General features: G+C 36.3%; 1 protein-coding gene across 1 annotated transcript; it reads right to left on the reverse strand.

Annotated features, from left to right (window-relative positions):
• Nucleotides 1-4789: 4789 nt before the first annotated feature.
• On the reverse strand, nucleotides 4790-12799 carry LOC136840389 (testis-specific H1 histone-like). The gene is made up of 2 exons (XM_067107072.1): nucleotides 12691-12799; nucleotides 4790-5457 (listed from the first exon to the last, which is right to left on the reverse strand). Exons 1-2 carry the CDS (start codon nucleotides 12797-12799, stop codon nucleotides 4790-4792), a joined length of 777 nt encoding a protein of 258 aa, XP_066963173.1.
• Nucleotides 12800-13135: the final 336 nt, after the last annotated feature.

Consider the following 13135-nt stretch of genomic DNA (forward strand, 5'->3'; position numbering starts at 1 on the left):
ACAGTCTCTCTCTCTCTCTCTCTCTCTCTCTCTCTCTCTCTCTCTCTCTCTCTCTCTCTCTCTCTCTCTCTCTCTCTCTTCCGTCGCGGGATACTACTAACGGCGGCCTCAGATTTATGAAGCTCTCGCGGTCCTGTTGCCTCCTGGAATGGGTTTCCCACCATTAAGTTCTCGTTACCGAGAGCTGTAAGGTAGAAATAAATGAGAATTAGAAATAAGTGGGAACTATTGTGGAATTGCCAAAGAGAATCATTATTGCCAGGACGAACGGTGCTTTAGTCTTATAGGTAGACTAATAAGAATGTTTGCGTGTTTGTAATTGGAACTCTTTTGAATGGGCGGATATACAGCGGTATTACCTTGTTTTATTATATGTTTTAGTTGTAAAACCGTGAACCAAGAATGGTTTTTCAATTGATGAAGTGTATATCTATACTTTATATATATATATATATATATATATATATATATATATATATATATATATATATATATATATATATGTATATATATATTTATATATATATATATATAATCACTGTTTTACAATCAAAATATATAATAAAACAAGTTGATACAATATACACCCATTCAGAAGAGTTCCAATTACAGACATGTATATATGTACCTGTTAGTGTATCTATATAACTTGTGTATATATATGTACAGTATATATATATATATATATATATATATATATATATATATATATATATATATATATATATATATATATATATGTATGTATGTATGTATATAATTATATAAACACTGCTTCCATATTATAATTATTTCTCAGATTTTCAGTTCACCCAGCACTTTCAATCTTTTTCTTCTATTCCTAATCAACATTCATTCATACATCCATAAAGGGGAGTTGGCTCAACAGTCTCTTCATACATTTTCACCGTGGTTCGACTGATACTCCAATATTATCCACCGATCTTTTTAACACACCTCACTGTCATCCTAGCTTTTCATTCTGTGTGACTCACCTCCTTTGTCATGACTATAGTTAAAGGGTCAAGGTCATACATAATGGGCAGAGTTGTGATGGGAATTCAACCTTGGCCATCAGTTTTGAATTATATGAGACCTATTCTGCATATATCTTATGCATATTCCACTCATGAAGCTGTTGTGTGGAGTGAGGTCAGTTTTATATTTAAAGGTTAAAGGTAAAATAAGGATTTACCATCTCGTGGATGCAGTGTTTAATTGTTCAGTATGAACATCTAATTTTTAGTTAATCTGATTAATCTTTAAGAAATACTGTATACTGGAAATGGTTCCATTACTGTCTAATATGAAAATACGCTACAAAATAGCAACCAGTTCGCTCAAATTGTCATGAGACTGTATGCGCAAGCACAGAGAAAGAGAGAGACTTCATTTTTCCAACTCATGAGCGTCAGTGACCAACAGTTTTCCCGACCTCACCCAACAACAAGGTTGGACATCCAACCTCTTTCATACGCGTACGGCACAAAAGATACCGTAATTGGGTGCTGCTTTTAAAATACAAGCTAACGAACACCAATATTTCTTTGAACGCTTTAAAGAGGAACGACTGGAAAGGTTGAAATGTATATAAATATACATACTAATTGTTGAAGACAAAGGCATTCTCGTACTGTGTTAGGGAAGAATGTTCGAAGAAAAGTCGGAAAAGGGTAAAATCAGACGTGAAGTTTTAATGGTCAAAATCCCTCTTACTTCATTTGTCAAAGGCGCCGTCTTTTGCGTGAGACAGGATAAAAATTGCTGGAGGAAATGACGTCATATTCATTCCCTTTAAGAACCGAACTGGACGAGGAGCCAAGCACCCATATGTTCATTGCTGTGTGAATCAAATAAATTAAGGAAAGCGTTTGATTTTAGGGGGTATGAAACTGACAATAAAATGATACATTAACCGAAATGAAAAAGACGACTGTTGTAATGGTACATTAAGTTTTTGGAGCAGTAATGATAATGTATACATTATGATAATGATGTTGGTGGTTAAAAGCAATAAGGTCATTTAGATATGCTTTTATGTACTTACTGATGTTAGTTTCAAGTATTATGGTTTCCGCCTTCAATATTTCGAAATTATGAACTAATGCATTCGAATGAGAAAGTAATGTATTTTCATCAGTAATGTTTTTGTGGTCATTACATTATTTGAATATAAATTTTTTTTTCGTAAAAAACTTAACCGGAAAAAGTTTTTGTTTTGAATTATGTATGGTAAAACAAAACATGAAAAGCCTCAAAGCAGAGAAATGGAAATGCTTTGAGGAATACTTTGCCGTTTCATAATGTTTTCAGATTGTAAGTAATTATACTTTGGTATATAATTTGACTTAGACATTCGGAACAGCCCAACTTTTGAAGATGCCGTCCCCGTACGTCAGGTGACCTGGTTGATAGGTACAACGCTTGGGTCAGGTTTGTTAGGTCTGCAGAGCGTTTCGTTTACCGCCCACCAGTCCACCCATCTATAAATGGGTACCTGAGTCTGCTTGGGTTGTGTTTACATTATATATATATATATATATATATATATATATATATATATATATATATATATATATATATATATATATATATATTTATAATGTATATTATGACTCACATCAGGATCAGAACCCAGGTCTTTCAATTGAAAGACGATCCTGATGTGAGTCAAAAATTTATTTCTGTTCCACACGTGATTGTGTGTGTATTATTTCTATCATATATATATAAATGTGTGTGTGTGTAAATGCGTGCGCGTGAGTATGTGTACTGCGTATTGTGTATGTGTGTATCCCTGTAATTGTTTAGCCGCTAATGAGAATATTTGCTAAATACTTGATTTTTGCGTAAAACGTAACGCCAACAAACCCTCACTTCTGTTTTACAAAAGTGGTTTGTTTCCATCAACGATCACCTCATAAAGCATTGATGAAGAAATTAACGACACATCTATTGGCCAATTAAGCTTTTGAGCTCCGAGTTTACTTTCATCGTTTTCTTTATTTCGTCTTTGCCAATGAAACCAAATCCCTTGATTAAGGTAGAAGGTCATTACGGGCTGAGCTGATAATGATTTATATGAAAATCAAAGGTGAAGGAAAGTGCAATTTTTTTTTTTTTTTTTTAGGTGAAATTACGACAGCCTTTGTAATATTATATTTTCACGTCTGGTACAAAGATATTTTCTTTTTTATTTTGGAACAAGAGTTTGTATATTTTCAAATTAGGTTTGCATTGTGTTGTTAGTGACATCCTTTAATTAAGCGTGAAAATAATGGTATTCTGGTATTCTTGTAAAATAAAGTAGTGATTCATGTATCCATTTTATTTTGAAATGTTCTCAATCATTATCTTCTTCGTTATGCTCATTATTATCACTCTCATTTCACTTCATCATTGTTTAATTAGATTCCATCTTTTCTTAACCATTTGTTTTTAGTCTTATGACAACTTCACGTCTAACGTCTGTGTGTGTGTCACGTTGCGTCAGTGTGTGGTCACTGCTTCAGATCTCTCTCTCTCTCTCTCTCTCTCTCTCTCTCTCTCTCTCTCTCTCTCTCTCTCTCTCGCTTAGTGTGTGGTCACTGTTCCAAAGTCTCTCTCTCTCTCTCTCTCTCTCTCTCTCTCTCTTAGTGTGTGGTCAGTGTTCCAGAGTTCTCTCTCTCTCTCTCTCTCTCTCTCTCTCTCTCTCTCTCTCTCTCTAGTGTGTGGTCACTGTTCCAAAGATCTCTCTCTCTCTCTCTCTCTCTCTCTCTCTCTCTCTCTCTCTCTCTCTCTCTCTCTCTCTCTCTCTCTCTTAGTCCTAAGTGTGTGTGGTCACTGTTCCAGAGTCTCTCTCTCTCTCTCTCTCACTTCCAAAGTTCTCTCTCTCTCTCTCTCTCTCTCTCTCTCTCTCTCTCTCTCTCTCTCTCTCTCTCTCTCTTAGTGTGTGATCACTGTTCCAAAGTTTCTCTCTCTCTCTCTCTCTCTCTCTCTCTCTCTCTCTCTCTCTCTCTCTCTCTCTCTCTCTAGTGTGTGGTCACTGTTCCAAAGATCTCTCTCTCGCTCTCTTAGTGTGTGGTCACTGTTTCTAAGTTTCTCTCTCTCTCTCTCTCTCTCTCTCTCTCTCTCTCTCTCTCTCTCTCTCTCTCTCTCTCTCTCTCTCTCTCTCTCTCACTTATAATCTCAATCACCTTCGCCTAGTTACAGCTCTCTATTAAAGGACACACACACACATTTCGCTTTCATCACCATCCCAAATTGCAAGCCATTTTTCCTCATGGACGCTCCCTGCTGCCACGCTCCCAACCAGAAATTGTGGCTTTTGAGAAACGTAAAACGTTTTCCTGTATATTCATGGGAGTGTCATCTTGTTGCTGGTAGAGAATCTTAACTCCCCTTAAATACGACGTGGTCAGTTGCTGATACAGCGCCTTTGTACGTTATTTATCCGTAATGCTCATTTGATCCTTTCGAATGATATATAATTCCCTTTAAATACGACGTTGTCAGTTGCTAATACGTCGCCTTTGTATATTTATTGATATCCTATTTGATCCTTTCAGATGACATAAAGGTTCAGTAAGGCAATTTGAATGCAAAGAGGATATTTCTTTTCTGTTGCATTTGTTGATGATGCACATACAAGAAATAGTGAGTGGTTCCCATGTAATGTTGGTGACCAGTTCCCTTGTAGTAGAAGCGACCATCTGTCTTGTAATCGAAGACCATTTCTCTTATAATGGAAGCGACCATTTCTGTTGTAATGGAAGCGACCATTTCTCTTGTATAGAAGCGACCATTTCTCTTATAATGAAAGCGACCATTTCTGTTGTAATGGAAGCGACCATTTCTCTTGTATAGAAGCGACCATTTCTCTTATTATGGAAGCGACCATTTCGCTTGTAATGGAAGCGACCATTTGTCTTGGAATGGAAGTGACCAGTTCCCTTGTAATGGAAGCCACCAGTACCTTTGTGGTGGAGGCGACTATTTCTCTTGCGATGTAAGCGACCAGTTCCCTAGCAATGGAAGCGATTAGCTTCCTTGTAATGGAAGTGACCAGCTCCCTTGCGATGAAAGCGACCAACTCCCTTTCAATGGAAGGGACCAACTCCCTTGTAATGGAAGCGACCAGCTCCCTTGTAATGGAAGCGACCAGCTCCCTTGTAATGGAAGTGACCACCTCCCTTGCAGTGAAAGCGGCCAACTCCCTTGCAGTGGAAGCGACCAGCTCCCTTGTAATGGAAGTGACCAGCTCCCTTGTAACGGAAGTGACCAGCTCCCTTACATTGTAAGCGACCAGCTCCTTTGCAGTGGAAGCGACCAGCTCCCTTGTAATGGAAGCGACCAGCTCCCTTGTAATGGAAGTGACCACCTCCCTTGCAGTGAAAGCGGCCAACTCCCTTGCAGTGGAAGCGACCAGCTCCTTGTAGTGGAAGTGACCAGCTCCTTGTAATGGAAGTGACCAGCTCCCTTGTAGTAGAAGCGATCATGCAAAGCTACAGATTCTCACACGAAAATTATATCACCAGCTTGAAAGCAAAAAGAATCCCTGAAATATATTCTACAATGTATTTCCTCAAGGTAAATTTATCCATATTCTCTTAACAAAAATCGCACAAAAAAATCGACAGGAGAAGAAGCATAGCTCTTGGTTAGAATCCCTTAGCCTGAGGTCAGTATTCATAGGATACAGCATCCGGAACTGCAGTCTGGAAACTGCATCAGTCGGGGTCGGTTCGACCTCTGGTATCAAGGTATTCTTTGCCACGTTCTTGCCTGATTGGATTGTTTGCATACCTTAGCATACACACACACACACACACACACACACACACACACACACACACACACACACACACACACACACAGAAGTTACTGAAGCTGAAGCGTGTGACACAAACGTTGAGCCGGTTCTCGTTTAGGGAGAAAAAAGTATGATTGCAGTACGTGAGTTAAAATGCATGAGTGGTAAGTGATTTCCTGAGAAGCGAGAAATATGGGCCATATAGATATGACGGGAACTCAAACTCAAAAATTAATATTAGGACATCGGTTAAATGGCCACGGTACGTTGTGAGCTTGAATCGGAGCGTCCATTAAGATCAGGCAGCCACCATTAGCGTAACAAGGCACTGATGTCAGTTAAGCAAAGAAGAATTAATAGGAGAGGATGTCGCGCTCCTCTATCTCTCGTAGAGTATCGTATGTGTATTTGGATATAATAAAATGATGAACGTGTTTCAGCCTTATGTGTCCTCGATTCATATTATATATATATATATATATATATATATATATATATATATATATATATATATATATATATATATATATATACTGATTATATATATATATATATATATATATATATATATATATATATATATATATATATATATATATATGTACTTTATATGACTCAGGGATACAAAAGAATGGAACAAGTTCATATTTTATAAGAACGTGTTGGTAAAGCCCTCTTTTGACAAGAAATGGAAGGTAACTCAGATTTGGACCAGCAGTTATGAGATTAGCGTTTGAAAGCTTTCGTGAGCGAAGCCAAATAGTGTAAGGGAACATGACTAAGGATAATGGGCGGCTCCTAAAAGTGAGAAAACCTACGAGGTGTGATCATAACATTTATTTCACGCGAAGGATAAATTAGCTTCAGGTACTAACCCCGTGCCTTGTCCCGGGGAGGTTGGTGGGGTTTATGCACTGTGGCATAAGGCATTGATTGAAAAAATACTTCTCTCTCTCTCTCTCTCTCTCTCTCTCTCTCTCTCTCTCTCTCTCTCTCTCTCTCTCTCTGCTCTTATTTTTATATTTTTATCCGCAGCATATTGCAGTGATACGAGAGGATTAATAAACGTGCTTGGACTGATAACATTCTCTCTCTCTCTCTCTCTCTCTCTCTCTCTCTCTCTCTCTCTCTCTGTGCTTTTATTTTTATCTACAATATGTTGAAGTGATGTGAGAAGATTGATGAACATGTAGGGAGTAATAACATTTCTCTCTCTCTCTCTCTCTCTCTCTCTCTCTCTCTCTCTCTCTCTCTCTCTCTCTCTCTCTCTCTCAAACCTTCCCATTTCACACTAATCCACAGCTGGATAAAGGCGTTTTATATATGCATTTCATGAATGTAGCGGGACTCAATTCCCCGTATAGTCCGCAGGGACATTGGACATTTCATCCACATGTTAGCGAGAGGATTAACACGCTAATGCGGTCTTAAGTTTGTGATTATGAGAGCAACATTTTACTATATTCTGTTACGTTTGTCTCATGTTCTACCGACATGATAATCTTGAATGAACTGGGGTGTTCCAAAAACAAACATTATTGTTTTTGATACGTAACCTGAAACGCAAAGATGTAGGTGTTAAGAAAGTTAAAATACCATAAGTTCTGTCACGTAAAGTGCTCTGATATTTCCTTATTCATTTCTGAATGCTACAGGAAAATGCTAGTATTTTTCATTAAATAAGAAGAATATTGTGTCTTAGTTCAGTTATGTATGCTAAACAAAGTGATTACATCTAATATACATAACGAATAGTTCAATTAAGTATGCTAAATAAAGTGATTGCATCTAATATACATAACGAATAGTTCAGTTAAGTATGCTAAAGAAAGTGATTACATCTAATTTACATAACGAATAGTTCAGTTATGTATGCTAAACAAAGTGACTATATCTAATATACATAACGAATAGTTCAGTTAAGTATGCTAAACAAAGTGATTACATCTAATATACATAACGAATAGTTCAGTTAAGTATGCTAAACAAAGTAACTACATCTAATATACATAACGAATAGTTCAGTTAAGTATGCTAAACAAAGTGATTACATCTAACATACATAACGAAAACCATTATGCAAATTAATTCTGCTCGCTTTTAATGTAGATTGAAGCACTTTATAGGATTTTAATATAAAATGAATACGGTATCAGATCAGTAATATACTCGAACATTACCGTCAGACAAACCTTGATTATTGAGGATAAAACAATACGGATGGACGAAAAGAACAGTTTAACTGTAGGTTGATACGACAACTGCTTTCAGTATCGATTCATTCATGCATGGAAAGTTTAATTTGCATTGATACTGAGCCGATTGTATTAGTTTTATTTGAAAGTCAGGGCATTTTGTGCCCTCCATTTCCAGTTATCATTATTTAACGTGGTCGTTGACGGTCGATATTTGTATTCTGGGCCCTGTTTATAGAGATTGTGATATGAGAAGATTAATGAACATGTTGGGAGTAGTAATCTCTCTCTCTCTCTCTCTCTCTCTCTCTCTCTCTCTCTCTCTCTCTCTCTCTCTCTCTCTCTCTCTCTCTCTGTGTTTTTATTTTTATACACAATATATCGAAGTGATATGAGAGGATTAAATATGTTGGGAGTAATAAAGTTTCTCTCTCTCTCTCTCTCTCTCTCTCTCTCTCTCTCTCTCTCTCTCTCTCTCTCTCTCTCTCTCTGCTTTTATTTTTATCCAGTATATATTGAAGTGATACGAGAGGATTAATGAACATGCTGGGAGTAATAACTCTCTCTCTCTCACACAAACACACACACACACACACACACACACACAGCTTTTATATTATTACACAATATATTGAAGTGATATGAGAGGATTAATGAACATGCTGGGAGTATAACATCTCTCTCTCTCTCTCTCTCTCTCTCTCTCTCTCTCTCTCTCTCTCTCTCTCTCTGCTTTTGTTTTTATCCACGTTATATTGATCTTCACTGCCAGTATCATGCCTTAGGCCCTACATATTAAAGCGGATGCCCTAGAATCTTTATCACTATTATGTATGTCTGTCTCTCCGTCTGCCAGTTTCTTATTTCTTTCATATTTCCCGTGATAATTTTGCGTGCCTTCATGGTACATATTTGTTACGTCATTTCAACATATGATCAGGTATATTTTGATTTTGACGCATGATCATTTCAGCTGGGCTCTTGCTGACAAGGCAGTTTTCTTTATGTTATTGTTGTAGTTTTAGCAGCGGCTTTTCTTTGTAATCTTTGTAACCATCGTGAACAGAATTTTTTTTTAACTGGTATCACATTCATTTACTGCTCACCATTTCAAATATTTCTTTTAACATGGTCGTTAATTGTCATGGTGTCAAGTCTCTCCCGCTTCCTTCTGTTGTGTTGACATCTGCTATTCATATTTATTGTTTTACTACAAATGTCGTCACTTACTGTAGATTCATGGCAATGAATTAGCAAAGCATTGCCTTTTCTGTTGGTTTGTCTATTCATTTTTATGTACTGTTTGCATCCAAATTTGTTTAAAGGAAGAAGCAGCTGTTTCTATAGCTATCTGTTAAAAAAATAGTAATAATGATAATGATAATACTAACGATTAAGAGTATTATTAGTACTGGTGGTGCTGGCAGTAATAGCATTAGCGTAAGCATTCGGAATGATACTATCGTTAGCAGTAGTGGCGGTGATATTATCAGTAGTGCGTACATATAGAAGTGATCCCTCTGCTTAGATTCACAAGTTTTTCTTCAAATTAAAACGATGTACAGCTTGTGCACAACCTTTATCTTGAACTGTTGTTATTCTTCGGTAAAATAACATGGAATTTGAGCCTCGCAATATATGTTTTATTAAGGTTTTGGATGTTAGGGTTCCTGTTACAAATTAATGTATCAGCCCAACTTTCAGGACAGCATTTCACTTGTAATATCGGGGAAACCTCGGAATTCATACATTGTTTTAGTTTATTTAAATAATTTTCAAGTATGATTGTAGCTTCTTTTAATTTTTTCTGAGAATTATGCATCATTTTACAGCTTGATGAAATCAGCCGATATCATTCACGTGGTTTTCATGTAAACAGATATACTACACACGGACACACACAAAAATACATAAATGATTATATTACTGAAAGCCTAATTGATATATCAGCAAATCAGTCAGTCAGTGTTTTTAGACGTTTTGGCAAATAGACTAAAAGAAATATGTATATTTTTAATTTGCTTTTTCCTCCCTACATTTTCATTCCTTCGATTTTAAACACTCTAATTAAAAAAAAAAAAGACCGTATTTTCTGAAACAATAACTAACATTTTTTTTTTTGGACTAACACAGGAGTATAGCTTAACATCTTTAAGTTTCATCTATATTATAAATCTAATTTCAGTACCCGTTTCTATTCGGCACACGCACTAACGCCAAGCGACTGTATAACAACTAATTTTACGAAATGAAATTACCCCAACTCAAAAATGATCAAGCGTAAAATAGAAATATTTTTCACCCTCCCAAAATAGCTTCTCGTCGATTTCTCTCAGATTAAATGGCCCTCAGTGAATTGGATATTGGAATCCCGTTCAAAGTTCAGCGTTTAAGCAGTGCAGCAAAGCACTGCCCACAACGCCAAGCAGAAAGTGGAAAATATGATAGATTTCCCGTCTCCTAAATACATTAAAACGTTTTACTATGTCAATATTTGTCAGTGAGTTTATACGTTTGCGTGAAGGAGCATCTATGTTTTGAATCTTGAACTCTTGCGATAATCCTAAATCTCTGTTACTATATGTAAATATATATATAGGGTATATACAGATAGATGCGTTGTGTTTTATATGTATATATATATATATATATATATATATATATATATATATATATATATATATATATATATATATATATATATATATATATATATATATAATATATAGATTTATATTTGCCGACTTACTGAAATGTATATTTTAGGTGAATTGGTGTTAAAAAATGGTATTCCTCATGCAAATGTTTTAGTGCATGTTGATATACACTATCCTAGCAATTTTGTATCAAATTTTTTGGCCAGAGTATTTTCTGAATTCCGCAACTGCGAAAAACCTCGATTGCTCTGTAAACGGAAAACCTAGGTTGCTCTGCAAACATAAAACCTAAATTGCTCTGCGAACGGGAAACCTAGATTGCTCTGCAAACAGAAAACCTAGATTGCTCTGCAAACGGGAAACCTAGATTGCTCTGCAAACGGGAAACCTAGATTGCTCTGCAAACAGAAAACTTAGATTGCTCTGCAGACGGAAAACCTAGATTGCTCTACAGACGGAAAACCTCAGTTGCTCTGCAAACGGAAAACCTAGATTGCTCTGCAGACGGAAAACCTAGATTGCTCTGCAGATGGAAAACCTGAATTGCTCTGCAAACGAAAACCTAGATTACAATGCAAACGGAAAACCTAGATTGCTCTGCAGACGGAAAACCTAGATTGCTCTGCAAACGGAAAACCTAGATTGCTCGGCAAACGGAAAACTTAGGAAAACCTAGATTGCTTTGTAAACGGAAAACCTAGATTCCTTTGCAGACAGAAAACCTAGATTGCTCTGGAAACGGAGGCTGCCAAACTGCGCCTCGATTTCAGAGCTTAGCAACAAAATGACAATAAATTATCACTTAATTTCTTGAATCCTTTGTCCGAGAGAGGAGATTCTTCGCCTAGAAAGAGAGCTGCTTGCCGTTTCATTCAGGGAAAGGAGTATTTTTGTAGTACTCCATTTGTATATACATATATATACAGTATATATGTATATGCATATATATATTATATATATACAGTAATTGGGATAGAATTGCTGCAGCATATATTACTTCTGGTAATGGTACAGAGCGACTGTTTAGAACAACTGCGCGATTAAATCGTTTTGTGGATTTTATATATATATATATTTTTTCCTTTTTAGTTGATTTTGGGTGGGCTCTAACTTAATCGGTTATACCTAATATAATTCATCCTTTGTCAACTTGTGCAAGCGGTATGCAATGATGTAAAACAGTAAGCCCTAAGAAGCCAAATATTCCATGTTCAGAAATACGTAAAAGAATATAAGTTTAATTTTCATATCCATTTTTTTTTTTTTCATTTCATTATACTTCAAAAGCATTCTGACAATATTTTTCTCTCGTTTTAATATCCCAATATACGAGTATTAAAGTCTCATTCTACGACATTCAGTTCCAAGTAAGGTTGGATACGTAATAGACAGCGGTTTTGCTTTGATTGTGCACCCTTGGGTGTTTTGGCTTATTTTAGGTTTTATACTTTCGTAAGAACTTTCCTTTACATTAGTCTAGGAAATGCTATAATTGACATCCACCTAAATACTTAAAGCGTGCATATTTCATCGTTAAAATCAAGCATGTCCTGTGGTTAAATTTCGTGAATTTTGGTTAGTAACTATCTTCGGATTGTAGTAAACAGCTCTCTCTCTCTCTCTCTCTCTCTCTCTCTCTCTCTCTCTCTCTCTCTCTCTCTCTCTCTCAAAATGAATTGTTCTGTTAGTATATAGGTTGTTAAATCAATTGACTAAAATGACGTTATCTGAAATTAATGGTTTTTATATTCTTATTATCAGTTTTCACTCCGTCATAAATTAATTTCATGTGCTGAAAATCACAGCGTTTATGAGTAAAACGGTATTTCAAGAAAAAACTCAAGAAGTCATAAAAAAAATTACTAATTATGAAACATTGTTTTAGATTTTTGGAGAGAAATTGAAAAACAGATATGACCACAATGTTCGACAGTTAATCAAATTCATAGCCGATATATAAATCCGCTTTTGCCAACGGTACAGCCGTGATTAAATCCACCGGAATTATGATATCGTCAAATTAGCATTACCATATCCACCGCCATACCTCTTGCCAGCGGATACGTCACATGGAACGCTTCGTGATATGGGCGGGCAAAGACAAATGTTTTTGTGTACCCCGAATATTCATCACTGCTGGTGGTGGCGATCTTCATATTGAATTTGAATAATTTTCTGTGAAGTGGAATGATCGTGTTTTGTTTATGTCTGGAGGCTGGTAATGTGGTTCGTGGGGAATATAAAAACATGGTTATGGATAATGATTATTTTTTAAACTCTCTCTCTCTCTCTCTCTCTCTCTCTCTCTCTCTCTCTCTCTCTCTCTCTCTCTCTCTCCTAATACGCTATTCTCATTTTTGAGTCTCTTTCTGTCTCTCACTCTTACTCTTGATACCCTATTCTCTCTCTCTCTCTCTCTCTCTCTCTCTCTCTCTCTCTCTCTCTCTCTACTAATACGCTATTCTCATTTTTGAGTCTCTTTCCGTCTCTCA

The sequence above is a fragment of the Macrobrachium rosenbergii genome, chromosome 1 (assembly GCF_040412425.1).
Source record: "Macrobrachium rosenbergii isolate ZJJX-2024 chromosome 1, ASM4041242v1, whole genome shotgun sequence".
NCBI lineage: Eukaryota > Metazoa > Arthropoda > Malacostraca > Decapoda > Palaemonidae > Macrobrachium > Macrobrachium rosenbergii.

Coding starts and splice junctions, on each gene's coding strand:
- LOC136840389 (XM_067107072.1), bottom strand. CDS start 12,799: ATGAAGATCGCCACCACCAGCAGTGATGAATATTCGGGGTACACAAAA. Junction 5,458..12,690: donor GACGTATCCGCTGGCAAGAG/GTATGGCGGTGG, acceptor TTCTACTACAAG/GGAGCTGGTCACTTCCATTA.